This window comes from Suncus etruscus, chromosome 2 (genome assembly GCF_024139225.1).
Source record: "Suncus etruscus isolate mSunEtr1 chromosome 2, mSunEtr1.pri.cur, whole genome shotgun sequence".
NCBI lineage: Eukaryota > Metazoa > Chordata > Mammalia > Eulipotyphla > Soricidae > Suncus > Suncus etruscus.
In genome coordinates, this window is record NC_064849.1 from 95,495,421 (window position 1) to 95,522,463 (window position 27,043).

At 34.8% G+C, this 27,043-nt stretch overlaps 1 protein-coding gene across 1 annotated transcript in view; it reads right to left on the bottom strand.

Moving 5' to 3' along the window:
- NIPBL (NIPBL cohesin loading factor) overlaps positions 1-27,043 on the bottom strand; it is a 207,921-nt gene that overhangs the window by 88,091 nt on the left and 92,787 nt on the right. Inside the window, exons 7-10 of the mRNA XM_049768359.1 lie at positions 24,690-24,850; positions 23,367-23,463; positions 17,467-18,093; positions 8,899-10,509 (exon numbers count right to left, since the gene is read on the bottom strand). Coding sequence (XP_049624316.1) covers positions 8,899-10,509; positions 17,467-18,093; positions 23,367-23,463; positions 24,690-24,850 — 2,496 coding nt within the window. The remainder of the gene's footprint in view (positions 1-8,898; positions 10,510-17,466; positions 18,094-23,366; positions 23,464-24,689; positions 24,851-27,043) is intronic.

The window sequence follows — 27,043 nt, forward strand, 5'->3', positions numbered from 1 at the left end:
AGGTCAGTCTCAAACCAATGATTCAATTTTCTATTGTATATGATAACTTTTAAAATGATACTAATTACTATAGTAATGAAGGTAGTTATTATTTTTTAATGTATCACCTTTGTCTGTACTGATTAAAAAAATTCTCCACAAGGGGCCAGGGAGATAGTGGAGTGGTAGGACTTGCCTTATATACAACAGATCTGGGTTCAATCCCTGTCACTGTATATGATCCCGAGTCAACCAGGAATGATCCCTGAGTGCAGAGATGGGAGTAAGCCCTGGATGGCTGGGCATGGCCCAAAACAAAAGGTTAAAAAAAAGTTTGAAAATGGGGAGTCATGGGCTGGGCATATGGCTCAAAGTAGAACACATGACAGCACATGCAAGGCCAACTCTGATCCATACACTAAATAACTCTCTTTTACCCCAGTACAACTAAATGTAGCCTTGGTGGTTCCTGAAGACCACAACTTCAGGCACTAGTGAAGAATGTTCAGGTCTGGATAAGTTTTGCGAGGTGTAGTTCCAGGGCTTCTCCTAGTACCTCCTGGTGTGGGTCCTATGAAAAACTGATTCACTGACATTATAAAATATATTTATAAGTAGGTGGTATATGGTATGTTCTTGGAAGCCAGGGATTTGCTTGAGGTCTAAATCAATTAATTTAAAAGTAACGTTACCTTTCACTATAAATAAACAAGGCTGCTCATCTCCTCTTTCACTATGATGTAAGCGATTTCTTTCAATAATCCTTTCTTTTTTTTTTTTTTTTTTGGTTTTTGGGCCACACCCGGTAACGCTCAGGGGTTACTCCTGGCTATGCGCTCAGAAGTTGCCCCTGGCTTGGGGGACCATATGGGACACCGGGGGATCGAACCGCGGTCCGTCCAAGGCTAGCGCAGGCAAGGCAGGCACCTTACCTTTAGCGCCACCACCCGGCCCCTCAATAATCCTTTCTAAAACAATGTTGGTTGTATAGTGTTTGAGGCAAGAGATTTATATGCTTTTATTATCACTGACTATTTGAGAGGCATGAATTATCAAAGATTTCTTTGTATTGACAAATAAATACATGCAATTTAAATGAAGATAACACACAAAAATACAAATATGCTTAAGATAATAAATCAACATCTGTTATGAAATAAGCTCATATGAGTATGAGTAAAAACTGAATATATATTAACACATTGTAAGAACTATTAGCATAATAATTAATCCTACACAGAAAGACACAAACCATAAACTACTAATGTTTTTCTGCATCATTAGTAGTCTATAAACAAAGTTTAAGTAGCAAAAACTTTAATCACTAAAGGTGACAATTTTCATTTACTTACCCTTATATTGTTTTAAGTGGATGTATAAAAATAATGTATTTAACCATCCTTCCTGAATTTTATTTAGCAGTTGGGAGCAATGCATTCCTTAGTGGCTTATAGCGGGGAATATTAGTAATTAGAATCAACACTAACATTGCAATATTCAAATATTAACAGTACTATAAAGACTACTTCAAAACCTTTATAAAATACAACAATTTAAAAATATAAAAATGCATGTAATTTCAATCAACTAAAAGTCTTTTTAATCTTTTCAGAAATACCAATCATTATGGAGGAGTTATTTCAGTAACTTTTCAGTTTTTTATGCTCCTAAGAATTTGCACTAAGCATTTTATCCTGAAAGATGTTTTATTCCAGGGTTGGGAGAAATAGCTCAATGGACTGAAGAATAAGCATTACATGCAGAAAGCGAGATTCAATCCTGAACATCACCAAGAACAGCCTCTAAGTACTAATCAGCAAGAGTGCTATTTCTCCATCCTGTTCCCTTCCTTCAAAGAAGTGATATTCGAAATACTATTCCTAAGAAACCTGCTCCCATGAGCCCCATCAGGAGAGATAGCTGAACACAGAGCCAGAAGAAAATTCTGAGCTCAACTAAAAAAAAAAAAAAAAAAAAAAAAAACAAAAACAAAAAAAAAACAACTAAAGGCACATGCCTTGTTGAAAGACTCTGGGTTTGATCCCTGGAAATGGAAAAAAAATTTAATTCAAATAATTAACTAAAACATAAAGATAAAGAATACAATCAGATTTAAGAATTGTTCTTTCTTTCTTACACATGCAAGGCAAGTACTCTACTATTGAGTCACAATCCTGGCCCCAAAAGTGATAACAGTCTAATTCAGCAACATATGACAGTAACATAATTCCAGGATCAAATGTTTATTTTGTACATGTGGCCAACTTAAAATCTAGCAATGGTTAGTCAATATCTCAGTGCACTGTATTCCCAAAGTGAGCCCTGTTTCATTTTGGATAAAAAAAATGTTTAATTTCACAGATTTAGGTGTTTCATGCCTTTAACTACCTTTGTTTCTTGCTTCATTTTTATAAAGTGTCATAAATTAATTCAACCACATGACTTCTTATAAATATTAAAAGTAAACTGAATATTTAAGAGAAAGAAATATGTACTGAATGCTTAGTATAAAATTAATTTGCAGTCTTTCAAGAAAATTTCCCAGTTAAAATTTAAGTGGAACAACAGTGCTACAGGTAGGGTATTTGTCTTGCATGTGTCCAACCTGGGTTCAATCCCTGACACCTCATATGGTTCCTTGAGCACCACCAGTAGTGATCCTAAAGTGTAGTGCCAGGAGTAAGCCATGAACACTGCTGAATGTGGTCCAAATCCAAACAAAAATTAAGTCCCGAAAGTTCTTTTTTTAGTTGATAATGATAGAAACACTTAATCACAAAATGAAAAGCTAAAGATTTCATAACCTGAAGCCAAAGCAATAAATAGCACAGTAGGTAGGGGCATTTGCCTTGCATGCTGCCGATCCGAGTTCAATCCTTGGCATCCCTTATTGTCTGCCAGGAATGATTCCTGAGTGCAGAGCCAGGAGAAACCTAAACACTACAAAGGTGTGCCCCCCAAATGGAAAAAATATATATATATATATATATATAACCAACACCTAGGAGCATAAAATATTTTAAAGGCAATTAAAATATATATATCTTGCATATTATATATAATCATATCCTAAAACATAAAAATAAGTACATTTAACAACCTGCCAAAATATATTAAGTTAATTTAAATTTAACTTTTCAAGAATTAGAAAAAACTAAAAAATAATCCAAAATTAGATCAACCTTTTACATATATATAAATCATATGGCAGTGAAAAATTCCAAAAAATATCTACTTTTCATATTGAATTATACAGAAATTCTACTTATAACTACATCATGCTCATTAACCCCATTTTTTAAATCAAAATGCCTATTTTTACATACAAAATTATAATTTAAAATATATAGTAAGTATTGGAAAGCTCATTTCATTTACACATTATCTTACAGTTGCTTTTTTTGTACTACAATGTTTAGAGGTAAGAAGTCCACGTAGCATAATCTATTACTTGGTCCTTAACAGAAAGTTGTCTGACCTCTTATCTACGTCATGTCATGCTTTATTCAAAATGGACTACGGTGTTATCCACCCTGCAAATTTATTTACTGTATAAATTGGTTAACAATGAAAACATACTGCCAAGGAGTTGGTTTGTGACAAGTGTAAAAAAAATAACTATGGCAAATAACATTGGCAGAAGACTCGGAAAAATTAATTTTAAGCACCATAGTAATGATACTGACTCACCACTTAAATGAGTTTATCAATATGCAAACACACCCAATTACCAAAAAAAGAAAAAAAGAAGCACCATTGAAAAGAAAATGTTTCTGGGCTCTTGCCTTGATGCAATTCAATAGGGTTTGATCTCTAGCACTCCATATGGTACCACAGCACTGCCAGGAGACATACCCAAGTGCAGAATCAGGAGAAACTCCTGAACACCACCTGGGTGGTTGAAAAACAAAACAAAACAAAAAAACATGTTTTCTAAGAAAGCATGTCATTTACTTCATCAATGACACTTTTCTACCTCTCTCTATAAAGTATGATACAGGGATATACAGAAAGAACTACTATTTTTAAGGGGAAAAATGGCATAACCTAACTTTAGATCTTAAGGAATTAAAAAAAAAACCCCACAAGTACAATATAAGAAAATAAGCACGATGAAAATAAGTAGAATGGCCAGAGCAATAAGGTGTATTCATTTAGCCAACAATAGATCAATCTTGGTTCAAATCCCAGCATCTCATATGGTGCCCCGAATCTGCCAGGAGCAACTTCTGAGCACAAAGCCAGCAGTAACTCCTGAGTGCTGCCCGGTGTGACCCCAAAAAACAAACAAACAAAAGGTAGAATAAAAACTAAAAGGATATAAATAAATAAAACAGTACTTGTAAAATTGGGCAAAAATATTAATATTAGATAAGGATGACAGACCTTGACTTAAAGTTTAAAGATAAGGACAATTAGTCCTCAGTTTAATATTTTCCCAAAGCTAAGAGCTGGAGAGACAGTATAGCTGGTAGGGCACTTAATCAATTCCTGTTAAATCCCTAGAATCTCAAATAATCTCAAAGACCCCCAAAATGAGTGATCCTTGAGTGCAGAGGCAGGAATTTATCCCTAAGCACAGCAGGGTGATGACCATCACCCCTAACAACAAGAAAAAAATGGCTCCAATAAAATTAAAAATAAAAAATAACTCAGGTGACAGCATATAAATACAAAGGATAGCAAAGAGGCTACTAGGAAACCTACTATAGATAAATTCCTATCTAAGCAAAACAAAAAGTAGGCCAATATTCCTGATAAACATAGGCCCAGAATCCTCAACATGTTAGCAAATTGAACTAAACAGTATATGTGAAGAATCCTGTGCTGTCATTAAATAAAATTTATTACAAAGATGCAAGTTCAGTATCTGTAAATGACCAACATTTGTGTATCTATGTAATTTCCTAATTAACAAAATGAAAGACAGGAGTCATGATAATCTCATTAGATGAAGAAAAAAAGCATTTAAAAATTCAATAGTTATTCAAGACAATATTTCTCACCAAATAAGGTATTAAGGAACATACCTAAACATATATAGCAAGTCTATAGTATCATCATGCCCACTTTTACCATTTTTATTCAACACAGTACTATAAATTCTAGCCAGATTAATTAATTAGGCTAGAAAAATAGAAATTAAAGATATCCCAACTGGAATGCAAGAAACAAAACTGTCTTTACTTGAAGCTGACTTATGGTGCTCAGGGTATTGGGGATTGAAACTAAGGTTTTTCCAACCAGCTTTTATGGTTTATGGAAAAACCAGGTTTTTCCATATCTCTAAAGAATATTCATTCCAATAGGGGCTAGAAAGATAGTACAGCAGGTAAGGTACTTCCCTTGCATGTGGCTGATTAGGATCCAATTTCTTTTTTCTTTTTAGGATCCAATTTCTTATACCACACACATATGGAGCCCCACATGAGAATGATACTTCAGCACAGAGCCAAGAATAAACCCTGACCACAGCTAGGTATGGCTCAATCACACCCGATCTGCCTGAATATTTTAGTTGTTTGAAGACTAAGAGATAGTTGCAAGGATATAGCATGCTCAAGTATTTGCATTTGATTTCTGGTACCAAATGGCTTCCAGCATCATTTAGTCCAGAACCCAGCTGGGCATTAATTGAAAAAAATTAAAGGTTCATAGAAAGGAAGGACAATACTCAAATAACAGAAAACTGAATGAGACAGATATTGGGGCCAATCTTGTAAAAGCTACAGAGCATAACAAAGGTAGAATAAATGAAACACATAAATAAGAGATTTCTTTTGGATTCTTAAAAAAATTGTAGAGGGTTGTTAGTTAAGAAGAGCCATTATGAAGTTTGAGAAACAGAAAGTTTGAAACTATGCAATTCTTGATTTACGGTTTATTGGTGGGCACAAAAAGAATAAATACAAAATTTTATAAACATGATGGCAATTTACTCTTTATTTAATCAAGAGAAATTAAGTTTGCTCTTATTATGTTCCTGGCATTATGCTAGGTATTAAGGGTCTGGATATAGCTCCATAAAAATAAAATTTAATGTAACTGTCACTTTATATTTAATTTGCTCACATAAAGGACAAAATAAGCAATCTATACTGTTCAATTATCAAAAAGAATGGATACCTTAAATATGGTCAGCAGGTAATATTTAAATATATATTTATATATTAAGTATATTTATATATTTAAAGAATAGTTCTTCTGAGAAGGCGTGAGGGAAGATCTACCAAGAATTTTGGTCCACAAAATTCAACCACAAAACTACCCTACCATAGAGTCTAAAATACTTAACTTTAAAAAAAGCACCAATATGACAAAATAAATTTTTATGACTTTACAAATACAATTCCAAGGGAACGTGAGACAGTACAGGAGTTAAGGTACATGCCTTAAATGAACCTGACTATGGTTCAATTCTGGTACCACCTAAGTATTGCCAAGTGTAGGGTTAGAGTCTCTGAGTGCCACTGTGAATAGCCTAGGTTATATCGAGTATCAAAAGGACCCCAGCAGGACGGTATCCTCGGGTTCACATCAAAATGCTGGGCAAGCTGAGAGTCACTGGAAAAGTCCCAGGCTTCCTGAATACCACTTGGAGAGAAGAAAAAAATTTCTAAATAATGTTTACTACAAAGGGCAATTATGTAATCCACAGCTTTGCTTCCCAAACAATGACTACGATCCACAATTATGTAACTCTGCCACTGCTTATTATAGACTTAAAAACCAAAATTAATAATTATTGATATATTTAGATATAAACCCAAGTATAAGCTAAAGGTATCTACATGGAGCCTCAGAATGAACCTAAAGAATCAAATAATTTTTTGATAAATAGGGTCACTTATATGTATGTGTATATGTACATACATATGTAAGCACAAGCATACACACAAGTATCTACGCTGAATAGGAAGATATCCACAGCCAATGCATTAGCTACACAGAGCACATAAAACATGCACATTTGTGTTAGGAGTACACTTAGGAAACATAGATTATATATTCATAAGCAATGAAATCATGTCAGAAAACGGAGATTACTAATTAGTAGCCATATATATATTTTTTGATGTTCAGTCTTTTTTAGAAAAGTGCTTAGGATGCAAGGCTAGTATAAACTGACAGAGGGCAGGGAAGAAGATAGTCCAGGGACGAGAAACAGGAAGCAAAAGGGTACCACTTTCCATCATTTCATCTGACTTTTCTAAAACTTTAAATCTATACCATGTAATTGCGATGTGTAAACCATTTCCAAACTTTCAATGGACAATTTTAAAGACAATTTTTATCTAAAAGGAAATACATTCTAATGCTAGTAATATAAGTCTTTTGCATAAATATGCAATTCTGAATAGATGCATTAAATAACAGTTATAATAAAAATTAATAAAGTATATTATAACTTAGAATCTGAAAACTTCACTAACACCAAGCACAAGTATTTAATTATTTTATTTTGAAAGATAAAAAACAAATAAAACTACAAAAATCTAAACATTTTATAAAGACCAAATATGAATAAAACACATTAGTCATGATGACAATGTACTTTTCTGAATAAAGAATTCTTAGTAGTAATATGATTTAATAAACTTTGGGGAGATAATGTCTGACAACATTTTATAAGACAACTAGCCTAAAGAATGTAGTCACTACCATACTAAACAATAGAGTTTTGCATTTTTGTTTATAAATATAAACAAATTCACAATAAACCTTTATGGAATCAAATCTTTAAAATCAAACTCATTAAATTAATGTGAAGAACTTTAACTCAAAATTTCTATTTCATGAACTATAGACATTTCAAAACATTATAATCAAAAATATATTAAAACATAGAGGAGTACAAAATATTTTCTCAACAAACTGCCATTGTATTTCTAGCACTAAAAGATCTAACCCCATGAAAATATCATTATTCAGATAACCAGAAAATTGAATTCAGCAACTGTGTAAAATAAACCAAACCAAACAAAAACTTACAAACTAATTATTTAACCTTCTTAAGAGGTAAATAGTATTTTTCTACAGGAAAGAACAAAATTATCTATTTACAATAAATATCTCAAGGCCAGAAAGAGTTTTATGAACTGGTGCATAAGTGATTTGCATTCAAGAGGCCAGATGTGCTCCCCCGCACCTAAAATGTCCCCCTATTCAGGTCTCTCCAGAATCCTTAACATAGAGCTGGAAGTAGCCCCTAAGTACTGATGTCTCTGGTCCCTAAACAAAACAAACAGAATAAAATGACAAAATGTATATTTTATCACTAACTTTATCCTCCCTAAATATAAGGAAGGAGAAACATTTAAGTAATGGTGAAAACAGCCTATAAAAATACAATATTCAAACAATGTTCTTAATAGAATTTATAACTTGGATTTCACATAGTATATAGAAAAGAATCTTTTTTGTGTGTGTGTATGGGGGTTATGGCCACATTAGGCAGCACTCAGGGATTACTCCTGGCAGTCTCTGGGGACCATATGGGATGCCAAGAATCTAACTCAAGTCGTCCCTGGTCGGCTGCGTGAAAGGCAAACACCCTACTGCTGTGCTATTGCTCCGTTCCCTAGAAAAGAATCTTTTTATAAAGGCAAGTATATTCATTCTATCATACATTCTAATCATTCACTTATAGCAACTTTTAGACACACAAGATAAATAATAGAGCATCTCCATTTGTACACCAAATGACAGTAAAAATATTTTCATTATGGTAACTTAAATGAGGGGGGGGTTTGAAAACTTTCAATATATATCACTAAAAGTGACTTATTTTACCTAAATATATATATATATACAGCAGCCCAATTTTGAAAATTTTCATTTTTTTTAACTTCCCAGTAACTCCAAAACTAAAAAGAAAACTGATTCGAATAAAGATGATGTTGGTATAAGTATTCTTACCTTTATTAGACTTTGATGGTTTATTCCTGATGGATTTAAGGGAACTTCTTGACTTATCCTCTCTATCTTTAATAAGTTTCTGAACATCATCCAAAGACAGTTTTTGCAGGACAACTACTGGCTTAGCTCCTTTATTTAGATCTTCAACTAATCCCATTTTTTCTACTTTATCTTTATGCTCTCCTTTCATTTCCATTTTCTTTGTCTCCTGAGTAATACTGCCATCTTTATCCCTCTTTATTTTTGGAATGACAAAATTTTTCAATGCACCAGACCTGCCTCCTAACAAGTAACTTGGAAATTCTGCTTTATTGTCAGGGTGTGCCTTATTACTGTCTACTTTGCTCTTGTTACTCTCTGTCCTTTTGTCATCTTTACTATTTGGTGATTTAAAACCAGATCTTGATTTATTAGAATCTCCTTGTTTAACACGAGGACTGTCAGGTCTTGATTTTTGCTCCCCAGAAGATGGTCTTTCCCTTGAGTCCCCTGATTCATGCCTGTGTTTTCTTTCTAGTTTTTCAGATTTTGAACCATCAGATTTCATGCCATGATCATTTCTACTAGAAGATCTCAATGTTTCTGGTCTTCGAACCCTAGGTTGATCCCCTCGATGTCGTTCTGATTCATTTTTGTCATCTGATTTTTGTTTATCATGGTCACGTCTTAATGACTCAGAAATAGATCGCCCATCAGGTCTCTGCTTTAGGGCTTCAGCCCGTTCGGATTTTAACCGAGGTGGATCAGATTTAATATCCTGTTTATGCTTAGACACGTCAGATTTCTTTTCTGTTGATGGCTTTGCAGAATCTCTCCTATTTTCATGCCTATGTTTTGGTGTTTCAGGCCGCCCATCATTTTTTTGCTTTGGAGTTTCAGGTCGACCCTCACCTTTCTGCTTTGGAGTATCAGGTCGCCCATCACCCTTTTGTTTGGGGGTTTCAGGATGTCCATCACTCTTTTGCTTTGGAGTTTCAGGTCTGCTTTCACTCTTTTGCTTTGGGGTTTCAGGTCTTGATTTTACTGTTTCTGATTTGCCATTATTTTGTTTGTCATTTGGCTTTGTATCAGAGAGTTTGTTTTCATTTTGTTTAGACTCAGCAGTGGTGTTCTCATTTTGTTTGGACTCAGTTATTTTGTTCTCATTCTGTTTAGGTTCTTCTGTTTGTGCCTCATTTTTAGCTTCTAGTGTATTTTCACTTGATTTTGTCTCCACCGATCTATTTTCATTTGGTTTAGAATCTGCCAATCTACTTTCATTTTGTTTCATTTCATTCTTTGAAAGCTCAGAATCAGACTTTTTTTTAGGAGTCTCAGGATGGTTTTCTGGTGTGGGTTTAAGATTTCCAACAATATCTTCCTGAAGAACAGATATAGGTAAATCATTACATTGTTTGATTTCTTCAGGCTTTTTTATGGAGTCTGAATCCTGAGTTACAGAAGCCTGAGAGTCCACTCTTCCTGCCTGATGAAGATCAATACTAACCATTAATGCTGGCCTTGACCCATTTCCCGTTGAACCCGTCTCCTGAGAAGCTGGTCTATTACCTCCTGTAGCACCCCCAGCCTCCTGTGGGTAAGAATCTTGTTTTCTTTTTTTCAAAGGCTTATCTGAAATTTAAAGATAAATATTCAGTATCAGTAATAGACATATATTCGTATCTTATTAAAAACCATATGGAATTTCACTACTTTTTAAAGTCACATTTTAAAAAATGACAAATGCAAATGTTAGTGTTATTTGTAATATAGCAGGTATGAATGACATAATAGTTTTAAAACAGATTTTGAGATAATATTCAAAATATTCTTGCTTTATGTATCACATTTTATAAAAATAGTAAAAGTAATTTAATATCACAGTTAAGTACATGAACCCCCAAATAAACAGAAATTAAAGGCAATTAAATAAAAGTATTTTTATGTTAAAAATTTTAATAAAGAAAATAAAAATTCCAAAAAAAAAACAAAAAAAAAAGAAAAGAAAAATTCTTTATAAGGTAGGGCAACCTGATATAATACTATTTTCATTTAAGATAATTTTAATTGTTAACAAAAAAACTAGAGCTTCAAATTTGCTAACAATAGGAGATGTAGTTTTAATTGCTATGAGAAAAAAACTAAAAAACAGAAATCATGTCTCTGAAAAATGGTAAATGAGAACAGAATAAATGAATATTAAAAATAATTATTCATTAATTTTTTCATCTAGAATTCAAACTTCTGTTCAAGGTACCAATAGCACAAATGAAATTTAAAAGCTAACAAATAGAAGTAAAATAATAACAAAGAAATATGCAGGCTATAAATATTTTCTGAGAAGCATAGGAAAATCCTATCTTAAAATCCACAGCATTCAGCTCTCCACGTAGCAAGATACAGGCCCACATCTAGGACCTTAACAAGAAATAAATTTACAGTATTCTTCAATATTAAAAAACACACACAACCACAAATCCACAACAAAATTGTCAACATAACAGCCATGTATTTCTTTATATGATTAAATCTAACTCAGAAAGCAGCTAGGCCATATTCTACAAATTGAGTCTTACATTAGGTTCTGGGAATAGTTACAATACCTTGATTTCCTCCAGCTTTCATATTTATTTGTTGACTTGCCTATCTAGATTTTAAAAGGGTTTAAAGGTTATTTAAAATCATTTTTACAGGAGAATATCTAGATTCTCCTATAATACTCATTATTAATGTGATACTATCCATGGAAAAAACCATCACAACAGAAAATGGGTTTTTACTGTTATGGAATCAAGTTCTGGAAAATAAATTATTAGTAATGCCTCTCTTATATGTAGAAATTCCATAATTTTATTTTAAAATAAGAATTTAAGTTATTCCAATTTTAAATTCAATTTTAATTTTAAATTTAATTATTTTCTTTCTTTTTTGGGGGGCCACACCCATTTGACGCTCAGGGGTTACTCCTGGCTATGTGCTCAGAAATTGCTCCTGGCTTGGGGGGACCATATGGGACACCGGGGGATCGAACTGCGGTCCGTCCTATGCTAGCGCTTGCAAGGCAGACACCATACCTCTAGCGCCACCTTCCCGGCCCCAAAATTTAATTATTTTCTAATCACCACCTCTCCCTCCCGGTTTTGGTCCACACACTGACATTACTCCTGGCTCTGTGCTCAGAAATCACTCTTGGCAGTTTTTGGGGGGGACAAATGGGATTCTGGGGATTGAACCTGGGGTAGCCACTGTGCTACTGCTCCAGCCCCTTATTTTCTATTTTTATAAAATGAGGTATGTTTCTTTAAGCAGAATTAAAATGTTCCGTTTATTAAACAAATGAAAGGTAATAAAAATTAAGGTCTTTTTCCCAATTTGAAATTAAACTTGGTATAAATTTTAGCAGGCATTCTATATTAATCCCTGATAAAAAAAAAGTACTCCTGAAACTAAATTTATGTCTACAAAGTTTTAGTTTTGAATTTTCTGCCATACAAAAATTTTTTATATCTTATCACAGAGCACACCTAAAATATAGCACAATTTAAATTATAGTACCTTATCGATAAAATGCTTTGTCAACTTTTACCTATCTGTTAAGCTTTTAAAATGACAAGAATTTAGGAACTTAAACAATAAAATGCCATAGGGAACTTAATATTTTTAAAAGAAATGCTTTAAAAGGCATTTAAGAGTAATTAAGGAATATTTAAGAACTATAATGACTTAGTTACCAGGCATGTGAAGCTTTTTTTGGAAGCTTGTGGGTCATTTTTTTTAATTAACATAAACATTCTGTCTTTCAAAAAAAGTAAAATTCTCAAATGCTAAACTTATTTTGGTTTTGGGGCCACACCCTGCTGTGTTCAGGGCTTACTCCTAGCTTCTGTGTTCAGGAGACCTATGAGACCATGTGGATGGAATATGGGAGATCAAGCCCAGGTTGGCTTCATGTGAGACAAAAACCCTACCTACTGCTGTATGTATGTAGTCCATCACTCTGGACCTTGAACTCTAAACTTTAAAGGATTAGAGAATAATACCTAAGAGATTATGAAACATTTACCCTCATTCCAATTTATCTTTCATTATTAAAATAAAAATCCAACAAATAGTTTAAGTTCAAAGAAACTGCTTTACTTAAACTATAGATGTTATCTTAAATTATATATGCTAGAATTATTTATAATAAAGTATATGAAAACAAAGATGCTATAATTTTTCTATATGCACAAAGTATGACTAACTTCAAAGGTTTAATTTTCAACTATTGAAAAGTACTTCACCTCTTCTGCAAAACCCAGAAAAATTCCATTACAGTTGCAAAGAATCTTGGCTAGTTAAGAACATGTAGATTGCGTTTCACTTGATTTGATTCAGTTCCACCATGAATTTAATCCTGTAAAGGGGCTCTGAATCTGTACAGGTCACTTTGATTATCCAATTTTGCTAGCAGTCTTCATTATATCAATAAACTTCACTTAATGATGGAAAGCCATCTCTATTGAAGAATAATTTCAATATTTGGGGCACTGATTATCTTTAAGCCCTCTTCAGCAATGGGAACCATATAATTAGCTATCAGAACACATATATTCCTGAGGAAAATGCACACAAAAAGAGATCACAATTTCAAAACCAACACTTGCCATCCAATGCTCAGAATTTTGAAAATAAGATCCAGTCCTTTGTGAAATCTGAACTAAATCATACTTATAAAAAAAAACGATAACTTCCTTAAATTTAGAACAAGTGAAAACAAAAAGCAGTAAAAGCAGAAAGCACAGCAATTGTTTACATTATTGTAGATAATTAAAAAATGAAAACATCGTACTGCTAAACCACATGTATAGGTTAAGTAGTTAATTATTCTCTTCCTCTCCAAAATTTCAGTCTCTAATTCCAAATGAGAGTATGTAGTAATTTACTTTTATAAGGGTTACAGATTAGTAATGTCAATTATAAAAAACATTAGCGAAACTAGGACATTTCTTACACTTTCTAACATGGAAAGTGGACCTTGGGAAAAGAAAATAGGCAAAGATGAACAAGGAAACTCCCTTTGATAAAAGAAAAGCAGAAAAGAAAAGGATAAGTATTAACATGAAGGGGACATTAATATTTATGATAGGTAATCCCAGAAGCAAAGCATTATCTAATCTGTGTAACTGCAGGAATTAAAAATACAAGCAAAAGATAAAAATGTTCTTGAGAAATACTATAAAATATTAGGTTACACAAAGTTTACCAATCAAAGTATATAAAACTATTCAAAGGTCAAAGGGCTATATAAATATATTTATGTATAAATATTATATTGCATTCAGAAAATTGTCTTTAGAATGGAATAGAGATACATTAGATTCTACAACAGCCTTGGAAAATATTAAAAGGTTCTTTTCTCAAGTTAAAAAGTCGACAGACTACTGTAATTACTGAGCTTTCAGTTATCTTCAATGAATAGTCATTCAAATGTCAGCTGTATTAAAGGGATGCTTCAAATGTAATGAAAATATAGTGGGAACAGGCTCAAAGACTACAGCATTTTTCTGCAAAACCATGTACACAGACAAGTAAGCTTGGCTCCTTATAATCATTACCACCATCTCCCCCAAACACAATTAAATACATAGCCATAGATTGCGTTAACTATCAAATATATAATCTACTTTTAAAATGTAATGGCAACTAGTGATAAATTTATTTCACACATGTATTTCATCTTTCAAAGGCTGATTATAAAGCTAACACTTCAAAATATTTTGCTTTCATTTACAATCCCATCTAACTAGAATCAACATGCCAAACATTTATTCTTCTCCAAAACTCAACAATTACTTATAAAACACTAGCCCATCACACATTGCAAGAAACAAAATGCCAAGGTTCAAAAAGAGTTGGGTGGCAATAAAATTCCAAAAATTTGGAATGACTTTCAGAAGCATTTCAAATAACAATATGGGGTCCGAAAAACTGACATAACCAATTTATGAAAATACACACACATGTAAGTCAAATTAAAAGTTGGGTAACTCCCATGAACAATTTTTCTGCTTTAATGCTTACATTCATTTAAAAATCAAATTAAGAGTTCAAAACTGTAAGTAAGTCAACTTTGCTCAACTTTTCAATTATCATTGTGCGAGCCACACCACCACAGATTATAGAAGAAATTTATTAGGTAATTAAGTTATAATATTTAAGTTTCTTCAGAAAAGTATAGTTTCTATTTTATTTTCTCAAAGGAAGTAAATACTAAAAATCAAGTTTGCTAATAAACAATTAACCCAATAATACTATCTTTATTATTATCCTGATTTTTTTTTAATTTTTTTTTTTTGGTTTTTTGGGCCACACCTGGTGACGCTCAGGGTTACTACTGGCTATGCACTCAGAAATCGCTCCTGGCTTGGGGGACCATATGGGACGCTGGGGGATCAAACTGTGATCCATCCTAGGTTAGCATGTGCAAGGCAGATGCTCTACTGCTTGTGCCACTGCTCCGGACCCTGTTTTTTTTTTTTTTTTTTTTTTTTAATCCTGTTTTAAAGTTTTAAAGAAAAACTTTAGGGTTGGGAGACAGTATAGGAGTTAAGGTGCTTTCCTAAGGTTCAGTTGATTCTGGATCAATCATCTATATCCTACATGGTCCCCTGCACCTCCAGGACTGATTCCTGTGTGCAGAGCCAGGTGTGACTCAATATTTCCCTTAAAATCATTCAAAAATTATATTTTCTTTAAAGAACACAATTTTTCCAAAAGTAGATTAAAATGCCATACAAAAATTCAGTTCTAAACGCAGCTAATATTTCTTGGACAAGATATTTGATTTCGTGGGTTGGGAGTAAGCAAAAATAGCTTTTTATTAAAGGGCTTCAGAAGAGGATAGAAATCCAATTTCTTCAGCCTGCCCTGGATTTTCCCAGCTATATAGCTACAGAAAGGTTAACATGTTTCTTGCAAAACTGGAAGAGGAGCTAGAAATTGGGTATTGGTTATTGGAGAAATTGACTACTGCTATCTTCATGACAATAGGTTAGTAGAGGAGATGCATTTTGGAAATCGTTTGGTTTAATTTCTGAACCTCCAAGCAAAGAAACACAATCTATTATATCACTAATATAAAACACCCAATTTTCTAGCTAATAAAGATTCCTAGACATCTCTTTGCATCTGTAAATTATGCACGTAGCAAATACTATAGTACAATGACTAAATACAGTCTTTTTAGTTATAGCATGACAGAGAACTCAGCAACTTTCTTACAATAGAAAAATAACTATGAAGAAATGATCCTGTCACATAAAAAACAAAACCATCCATAAAAAATTAGTCCTACCCAAAATAAAGTTATTTTATAATTACCAAAAAAGGAACATGAAAACTTTAAATGAACCTAGCATATTTTACTGGATTTTGTCATAAAGCATATTTTTGCCTAGATAGTCAAATGTGTATTTATATCTGTAAAAATATCTAATTCCTAAATCCTATAATTTCAATCAGAGACTCATTAGTTTCTCTTTAAAACTTCAAGTGATTTTATAATCAAGAACTTAAGAATGTACATTTGATTATAGCTCTTTATATAAGAAAAAAGCCTATAAACTCATATCATAGATCTTGAACTCTATACTAGGTCAGATAAGAGAATTCCTAATATAACTACAAATAAATGAGCCCTGACCCACAAAGCTTGCTGTTTATATTATCTTAAAATTCCTTCTTAAATTTCAAACTAAATAATTTATAAGGACCAAAGCAATAGCAATGTGGGTAGAGCATTTGCTTTGCATGTGGTCAACCCAAGTTAGAGCCCTGGTATTCCATACCTTCCCTACCCCCACACCTGCAAAGAGTAATTTCTGAGTGCAGAGCCAGGAGTAACTCCTGAGCACAGCCGGGTATGACCCATCCCCTCTCCCCAAATCAAAATTATATGAGACTGGGTTCAATCTGCAGAACAACATAAACTGAAAATCATTATTAGTAAAGAAAAGAAATAATACCAGAGAGATAGCACAGTGTGGTGAGCATTTGCCTTGTATAACACTGACCTGGGTTAGATCCCTGGTATTCCATTTGGTCCCCTATCCTGCCAGGAGTAATTTCTGAGCGCAGAGCTAGTAGTAACCCCTGAGCGCTGCCAGGTATGGCCCCCAAAAAACAGCTAACTAACTAACTGACTATCTAACTAAAGAGTAGAAATATAAAACAAGTGAAAAACCTAACAGGTTAGTTAAGTAGACATATAAATTTTCCTTAAGTAAACTGATGAAAAATAATTCTACAGTAAGTAGCTAATCTTGTTTAGGTAGAACACTGAGGTTGTGTAACTAGATAATTTATGGAAATGTGATATAGAAATGATTTTCTCGCTTTTTTTCCAAATTAAGTATAGATAAAATCACTTGACACATACAAACTTGAGATTTTCTAAATCTCAGAGTGGTTTCAAGCAAAAAATGAAATTAAGAATTTAACTTTTGAGGTGGTGAATACTATTAATAAAAATATACAGACTAAGAATATAAAAGTTGAAATAATTATATAAATTGCCTAGAGTATATTGTAGTAATAACATTACTTTACCTTTATCTTGAACTTCTTTTGAAAAGCGTTCCCTTTCAATAGCTGATTCTCTCTCTATTCGTTCAATTTCAGCCAACGCATCCAATTCCACTTCATCGTATATAGGTCCCTGTTGTGATATCTGTTGCTGATTCTGTACCACAGAAGTCTGGGGCTGTTTTGTAGCAATTGAAGTGTTCTGTTGTAAAACAGGCACTTGGTTTGCTGGAAGGAATGCTGTTTGTTCTTGCTGCGACAAACACTGGGCAGCATTTAGTGGGCGATTTATATCCTGTGGAGTAATGGGTGTTTTTGAAGTCTGTCCTGGGTACTGCACATTAAAAGGAATATCATTTTCTGAAACATTGCTATTTTCCATACCAGAAAGCATGTCCTCTTGCTGGTCCATGTCTGAAGACCTTACACGAGAAAGTCTTAATGTAAGTTTAGTTGAGTCCTTGGATGGAGAACTAATGATATCATACATTGCAGCTTTCTCACTCTGGTCTTTTTCATCCTTGCCTAATTTCATTTTCTTTTGTTTCTTTTGTTTTCTTTCTGGAGAATCTAGCAAGATGTCTGGTGGAACATCTCGAGGTGATGAACAAGGTAGAGGTTGAGATGGTAGGATTAAAGTTGGTCTTGATCCTAGAAAAATAATTTAGTAACATTGAACAACTATGCCAGATTATTTACTTACAATGTGACAAAAATATTGTGACAATACAGTAATGCAAGAAAAAAATTTAAATCATCTAATCTAAGTCACTGATCAGTCACTGATCTACATAAGACAAAATCAAAGTTGAAATACTGCCCCTATGGTTTTCTGGCTTGCTGGCAAATGACCAAGGTTTCCATTTTTCAGACTAGTATTATTTGTGATTTTTGTGACTATAAAATATAAATATAAAACAATGGGCAAAACATTACTTCAAAAAAACTTTTTTGGTATTAAATCCTTTGCTAAATAATATAGGAAAACTTGCATATCTAAAGCCAAGAATAAGTCAAGTTCTATCTTTAAAATTTCCTAGTTACTACAATGACACGAATACATACTGGAATGAAAAAGTCAGGAAAAATACAATTATTAGTCTCCACAAACTAGTTATAAATTACTGGTTTTTACCTCTATGATTTCTTCTTTTTCTTCCTTAATTTAATATCATTCGTAAATTTTATTTGGCTTCCTAATCTTTTTGTTTAAAGAAAGTTTATGTAACCCAAGCAAATTCAGAGCTCAAAAGAATATCTTTGGCATAGCTTGCTTTAGATTGACAAGTGCTATCAAGTATTAAAAATAAGCTAATCAAAATGAAAAATTCTCCTAGTTAACAAGCTCTTATGAAGAACAGTAGCATTAGTTAGTATTAGTAAACTCCAGAACAAATAAAGTATAATTATACCTAATAAAGCAAACATTTTTTAAAAAGTTAAAAAAATTTATGGGAAATTACGAAAACCAGTGTAGATTGAAAAAAGCTTTTAGTTCCATGTCAATCTTCAGTACAAAGAACCTAAACCTAGATTTGTCTTAAATTAATTTCTCAGGAGCTAGAAAAATAATACAGTAAGTGATTCAGGTTTGACCCCTAGAACTAACTTGATATGATCCCGTAAAACCCTCCCTGAGCACAGTTGGGTATGGTCTAAATTTTTTTTTCTTTTAAATTCTCAGTTTTTAAATGAGGCTTCTCTCTTTCCTCTCCTCTCTTCTCCCCTCGCCTCCTCTTTTCTCTCTCTTCCCCTCTCCTTGGACCCTTCCTCACCTCCTCTCTCTCTCTCTCTCTCTCTCTCTCTCTCTCAACAAAAATTTTCAGAACATGTTAACTGTCTATGGGACTTTAGGAATTGAAATTAACATTTTATGACAATTTATTTTGCTTCACAGTTAGTTTCAAGTGCTGTGAACACCTATATGCTTAATTTAGTACACTTGTTTTTGTAGAAAATAACATGAAGGTTGGGGCTGAAATGGTAGCACAGCGGCTAGGGTGGTGCCTTGCACACTGTCAACCAGGGTTTGATTCTTGCCGTATCATATGATCCCCCAATCATGCCAGGAGCAATTTTAGAGCACAAAGACAGGAGTAACCCGAGCACCGACAGGTGTGGCCCCCAAAACAAAAATACAACAACAAAAAGAACATGAAGCTTAGATTCAGATATCTGTCAAAGATAATACAACTAGCAATTCCAAAAAAAGTTAAACCCAGATTTGTCTTAGTATAAATTCCAATGCAACACATTACTTTGCTATTTATATCTTGAACATCAGGAAGAAGGTGAGGATAAAAAAAAGAGAAAGGTAGAGTAACAAGCTTAAGAGAGTGTGCAGGCTTCTTCAAAGATGGAGAGAGCTCCAATATACAACCCAGCATAAAAGCATGAAAGTCCACATCTCGAGAGGAGCGATTGTTCTTGGGCAACTGTGCCAACTGGTGTGCTCGGTATTCCCCTGGAAGCTGCTGCTTTCCAGCTGGTCTCAAGGGTACATTCATAGCACACCCCTGAAAGCCACTGGTGATCCTAACATGATCCCTGTGGTAACCGGGTGGGGTGCATCAGCCCAAGCCAAGCCAGCCCAGCTGCTGCCGTGGAGTGCCACAAAAGGGGCATTTTCAGGTGACCCCTCAACTACCTCAGGTTTGCAGCCCTAAAAGCAGTAGCTAACTACTCACTGGGATAAACAGAGTAGTTCCAAAAAGCCTGGATGAGTATTCAAAGAGGATTCCACTTGCAGACAGCTCCCAGTGGCTGGGTTAAGGGGGCTAGGGGTGGGCTCAGTTTCTTTTCCATTTTTAACCTCCCTCCTCACCCAGATTTCCATGGGGATCTTTCCCCTAATGGGATTTCATGTCTCATCAAGAGCCCCCCCCCCCCCCCCCCGGGCCAGGCCCAGTGGCCACTGGCTGCTGTTCTGGGTACCCCGCCTGACCCTATACACACTTAAACACTGGTTTTGAGACCTTTCTTTGAACAATATACTGCATTTTTATTTTCAAGTTTTTCAAATAAATATTACAATCTGGCAATACATGTGCTTGGGCATGGCAATACATGTGCCTGCTATTTAAATCTTATATGGCAAATTATATACACTTTATAATGAACTCCAGGGGCAGAAGTATTTGCACAGGGGCAGGTAGGGCATTACCTTGCACACTGCCAACCCGGGACAGACCCAGGTTTGATCCTCGGGATCCCATCTGGTCCACCAAGCCTGCCAGGAGCAATTTTTGAGCGAAGAGCCAGGAGTAACCCCCCCCCCAGCGCCCCTGGGTGTGGCCCCAAAAAAACCAAAAACCAAACCAAACAAACAAAACTACAACCAAAAACACTAACTTCAACTTCCAACAAGTCATCTAAAAATCAAATTGATTTGAGAATGTATTAATTCTTTTTTTTTTTTTTTGGTTTTTGGGCCACACCCGGTTTTGCTCAGGGGTTACTCCTGGCTGTCTGCTCAGAAATAGCTCCTGGCAGGCACGGGGGACCATATGGGACACCGGGATTCGAACCAATCACCTTTGGTCCTGGACCGGCTGCTTGCAAGGCAAACACCGCTGTGCTATCTCTCTGGGCCCGAGAATGTATTAATTCTTAAAACTTATATAAAAATAATTTCATAAACAGAAAGAGGTTTCTGATGAATAATGTTTCCAAGGCTGGCTGTTCTAATGTTTTCTCAAGTGTAAGTTATCCATCCATTCTGAAGAATTAGGAAAAATATGTGCTGACTATCAAGATATCAAACATTTATCATACTGTTATTCCTCCGTGGCAGCCTGAATAACTTGTCACACACACTCAGAATACTGTTAAGACATTTAAACTTTGATAAATAACTTACAAATGGAGTTACTCTGGATGTGCTTCTCTTTCAGAAATTGGGATATTGCTTGGTTGAATTATTATTTAAATCATATCCCAAGTAGCACTTAGGAGGCTAGGGCCTCACCAAACTATTCTCAGTCAAGAGTGCTGGCAATTCAATGACAGTGTCCAAAGATATAGTGCTGCTCAGGCCTTATGTGCTAAGGAATAACTGGGCCACTCTAAGTGCTGGTTAGGGCCTCCAGGGCTGCATCTGATTATCAGGGGATTACATGGTGCTGGGAATCTAACAGGGATCAGCTGCATGCAATACCTCCACCATTACCCAGATCAAAACATCCCTAGCCCCCAGTGGGTTTTTTTTTTGGGGGGGGGGAGAATGAGAGAGAGAGAGGAGGGAGCAGTGGAAGGGGAGAGGTAGAGAGAGAAAGAGGGAGAGAGAAAGGAGTGAAAGGAGAGAGAGGGAGAAGAAAGGAGAGAAAGGAGAAAGAGGGAGAAAAAAGGAGAGGGAGGGAGAGGGAGAGGGAAAGCAGGAAAGGAGAGAGAAAGGAGTATGGGAGAGGGAGGAAGAGAGAGGGAAAAGGGGAGGGAGAGGGAAAAGAGAAAGGAGTGAGAGGGGAGGGAGAGGGGGGGAAAAGGAAAGGAAGAAAGGGGGAGAGGGAGGAGAGAGGGAAAGGGAGAAAGGAGGGAGAGGGATAGGGAGAAAGGGAAGGAGCGAGAGGGAAAGAGAGAGGGAAGAAAAGGGAGGGAGAGGGAGAAAGGAGGGAGAGAGAAAAAGCTGTTTTTTTTTTTAATCTCAGAAAATACAAATCATTGGGGCTGCAGCGGTGGTGCAAGTAGGATGGACCAACATTTGATCACCATATCCCATATGGTCCCCAAGCCAGGAGCGATTTCTGAGCGCATAGCCAGGAGTAACCCCTGAGCATCACTGAGTGTGGCCGAACTCCCTCCCCCCCCCCCCGAAAAAAAAAAAAGAAAGAAAGAAAATTCAAGTCATTGAAGCTTTTGTTTGTTTGTTTTGGGCCTTACAGCTTGCACCACCGCTCTGGTCCCTCACTGAAGCTTTTGAAAGGTGTAGCAATGATGTGGCAATTTGAAAAATTAGCTATAAACTTTTGTTCACAATGCAGAGTAAGTTATTAGCACAAAACCAAACAAACAACAAAATTAAGGGCTCAAGAAAATTAGGACAGAAGCCTGGAAGATCACCCATTTAACTTAGATCTTGAATAGAAAGGATTTCAAAATTAAAAGATTAAAACAGATGTAGTCATAACATATTTCAAGTTTATTCACTTAAGAAATCGATGTTCTGCGGCAGGAGTGATAGCGCAACTGGAGGGCGCTTGCCTTGTACAAGGCTGGCCCAGGCTTGGTTCAATCCCCAGCGTTCTTTATGGTCTCTCAAGCCAGGAGCAATTTCTGAGAGCATGCATAGCCAGGAGTTACCTCTGAGTGTCACTGGGTGTGGCCCAAAAATCAAAACATGAAAAATAAAAAAGAAATCAATGTTCTTACAAAAACTGAGTAAAAAAAAAAACAATGAGCTTAAAATATTTAATGATAGACATTTTAGAAAAATAAGAGAGCAGTAGAGCTAATGAAGGGAAAAAAATCACTAAAAAAAAAAGAAAAAAGAAGAAGTTAGGTGAAGTAATGAAATATGCTGTTTAAGGTGGATTAGAAAATGGCGAACGCTGACAATTTCAAATTATGAGAAGAAAGTCAAGGTTAGAAAAGACAAATGAATTTACTGGTAGAAAAATAATATGACACATCGAATAGCATTATCAATACTTTATAGGAATAAGTAAAGCTTATTTTGTCCATAATAATGAAAACCAAGTGAGAACACTGTTTTGGTGCCAGCATTAAGAAGATTTGAGTGTTTTTTTTTGTTTTTGAGTCTGGCAGTACTCAGGGGTTACTCCTGGCTCTGCGCTCTGAAATTGCACCTGGCAGGCTTTGGGGATCATATAGGATTCTGGGGATCGAACCTTTAGCTCTGGTCCAAGACTTAAATTTTTTACTCAACTTATAATACAAAATGCTGAAGAAAATTTTAGTGACAATATTACCTTTAGGTGTTCCATCACTTCCAGCCGGGGAGCATACCGGTTGTGGAGATCTCAAGGAAAAAGATGCAGCATTCCTCATTGTTGAAGAATCTCCATCCTAAAAATAAATAAGTTTTAAAATGATAAGAAGTGCTATGGAAATCTTAGAGAAACAATAAAAGGCAAATTACTGTGAAGTAAAAGTGTTGGTATTCAAAAGCATAATTCTTCTTTATGCTTTTGTATACCACAGAAAGAAAAAATCAGAAAGATATTTTCTTGGTATATATTAGAATTAAAATTGTAACCTAAAGAATCAATAGCCTAAGAATTGCAATGAATGAGAAAATTGGTGTTACTAATATGCTCCATTTCTTTGTTATTTTTTTATTAAAGGAGCAGTAGACATGTATACAATTATACCATGTCTTTGTAGCAAAGTTCACTGTAATCCCTATTATACTTAGCTATATGTAACTTAATAAGATCAAAGCAGAGACAAAAGAAATTGCCCTACTGAAATATTTCAATAACATAAAAGTGACACATATCAGACACAAGTTTTACTTGAAAAAAGAGCTGTGATTTATAAAGGAAGTTCATTATTTAAAAGAGCATTTAAAAATATCTTGAAATGCATTTACATCTGTTTATATAATTCCCAAAACAGGAGATAAAAACTTTTGTTCTGTAGGACAAATGACATATTTTAGACTTTGTGAGACTCAACTTTCTTTTTCTTATATAATTTTTATTTTGATCATAGTGGCTTACATATCTTTCACAGTAATATTTTAGATACATATTAATAATGAATCAGGGGAATTCCCATCACCAAACCTGTCCTCCCTCCACCCCCGTTCCCATCCTGCATCCCATATCTCCCTCCCTCATCCCTGGACTGCTAGAATGAGTGGTCCCCTCTGGAGACACAACTTTCTATCACATCTTTTGTAACATTGAGTTTAAGAGACTGAGTATATATTTGTGTGAGTACTAGCCAATATACAACCCTGTACTGGATTAGGTTTTGTAGTAAAAATAATCTTAGTTACGAATTTGGGGAGATAGATCAAAGGGCTGAGTGCCTGCTTTTTCTATGTGAACATCCTAGGTTTAATCAGCAGCACTGAACAGTTCTCTAAGAAATGAAGAGAAGAAATCCCCAGCACCATTGGATGTGTGGCCAGAGAAAAGAGAACTTTACAGTTCACAGTTATAGCTTTTCAGAACTAGTGTAATCTCTAATAAATAGAAAAATTCTTAAAATTGGGAAACAAAAATACTAGGTTATGAGACAATTATTAAACCATTTTATTACCTTAACCATAATATATTACATACGTCACTACTTAGCCTGTGCACCATGTGTAGGTAGTCATCACTTGAGCCATGTCTAGGATTATCAGCATGATGATTAGCTGAATTGCCAGGCAACGGACCAGAAACTTTATTATCATGGATGTTTCTCAAACCACCTGCAACAATGGGACTTGATACTGAGGCTGAAATAAGAATTTAAAAAAACAAACAAAAAAAGGTAATAATTGTTCATAGACATTATTTTAGGCATAGAGAAATTATAGAATATCAGAAGAACTCTTATAATGACTGATCAAGTCTTAACAATTTATCATAACAAGTATTTTTGAAAAATAGTGAAGCATTATATATGGTCAATGTACTGAACTTCATTTGCCTATGTATTTTCTTCTCTAGTCTTTCCCACTATTTCCGAAATATACAATTATTTTATTAAATTTGGGGCCAGAGAGATAGTACAGTAGGTAGGTGCTTAACCCATCCAATACCAGGCATACTTGCCTTATGACCTCCTGAACCTGTGACAAAAGATTCCTGAGTGCAGAGGTAGGAGTAACCCCTGAATAATGCCAGGTGTCCTCCCACCCCAAAGTAAATTTATGCAACCCAGGGCTGGAAAATTCATAAACATTATTGTATTTTACACACAAATGGTGCCAGAACTTCTGAGTGATTCTGAACACAGCAGAGCCTGAATATTGCCTGTTGTCATTGTAGTACCAAAATCCAACACCCCCTTCCAAATATTAATATATTTGGTTAGTTCCACCATAATTATTTATGCTTTTGCTATAAGTAAATTATTACTAAATAATATACAGTATTTTATATATAAGTGGTATATTTTGTGGATGTTCTTTTATAGTTTTCCTTTAGATTCACTATTATGTTAAAATTTACTAAATTTCAAATGTATTTAAATTTTATTGAATTATGACATTTTGCTGTGTAATGCATGCAATCCATACATTCCATTCCATATAATGGATATTTACAATGTTGCAATACTTTTGTTGTCATAAAAAATGCCATCACGGTCCCGGAGAGATAGCACAATGGCGTTTGCCTTGCAAGCAGCCGATCCAGGACCTAAGGTGGTTGGTTCGAATCCCGGTATCCCATATGGTCCCCCGTGCCTGCCAGGAGCTATTTCTGAGCAGACAGCCAGGAGTAAATCCTGAGCACCACCGGGTGTGGCCCGAAAGCCAAAAAAAATTTAAAAAATGCCATCATACATATTCTTTATTTTTGGTTTTGGTTTTTGGGTCACACCCGGCAGCACTCAGGGGTTACTCCTGGTTCTATGCTCAGAAATAGCTCCTGGCAGGCTTGGGGACCATATGGGATGCCCGGATTCTGCATGAAAGGCAAACGCCTTACCTCCATGCTATCTCTCTGGCCCACATATTCTTGTACAGGATCTTTTTTGCAAAGAAATTGTGTTCTATACTAATTAAAAATCCATTTTTATTTTACTAATTAAAAAATTGAAATACCAGTTTAGAAAACTGTTTCAAGAATCATATTATAAATAAATGTTCTATATATATATATATTTATACACACACAGCATTTTCATCAAGTGTCTCTTGTTTCATTAATACAATTGACTCCTTTTGACCGATTTACTTATTCTTCTTCCCCTTCTCTTCTTATGACCACTAATATGGTATTGCACTCTAAGGTTTGTATTTGTTTTCTTTGATTCACTTTTTTTTCCTTTTGTGGGGAGGGAGGCACACCCAAAGCTCTGCACTTAGAGATCACTCCTGGAGTGGCTTGGAGATCATATTAGGTACCTGGAACCAAACCTGGGGTGACTGCCTTACCTGCTGTACTATCTCTCTGGCCCTTTGGCTTCATACCTTCATAAAATTATGAATGAAATCATATGGTGTTTGTCTTCTTTCAACAAAAATGCCTGCTTTTAAACATTATAAACATTGATAGTTTTCTGAATTATTTATGTTGACCAGTTCTCCATGTGATTAGAATTGTCACTGCTCTAAATATTTGCCACCAAACTTTTGTCTCTGAATGTTATTTTAATTTCCTTAAAAGTGAAAGAAAGCATCTTTTAATATGTGCTGGTCATTCCAAATTCCTTGATATAAAATAAAGATAGTCTTATATTTCCTTTATTTTTAGATTCTGGGCCACTTCTGCCTGTGCTAGAGGGAGGAAGCATGCTTGCTACTTTTGGCTCAGTGCTTGAGGGAAGAAGTGGTGCTCAGAAATGAAGGCAAGGTTTCTGCAAAATATATATTTCAGCACAATGGGTCATTTCTCTCGTCCCTCACCCATACTTCCTTTTAATTTCTGGACCACACTCAGCATGTAAAATTTTAAGATTAGAATGCTGAATGTTTAATAGA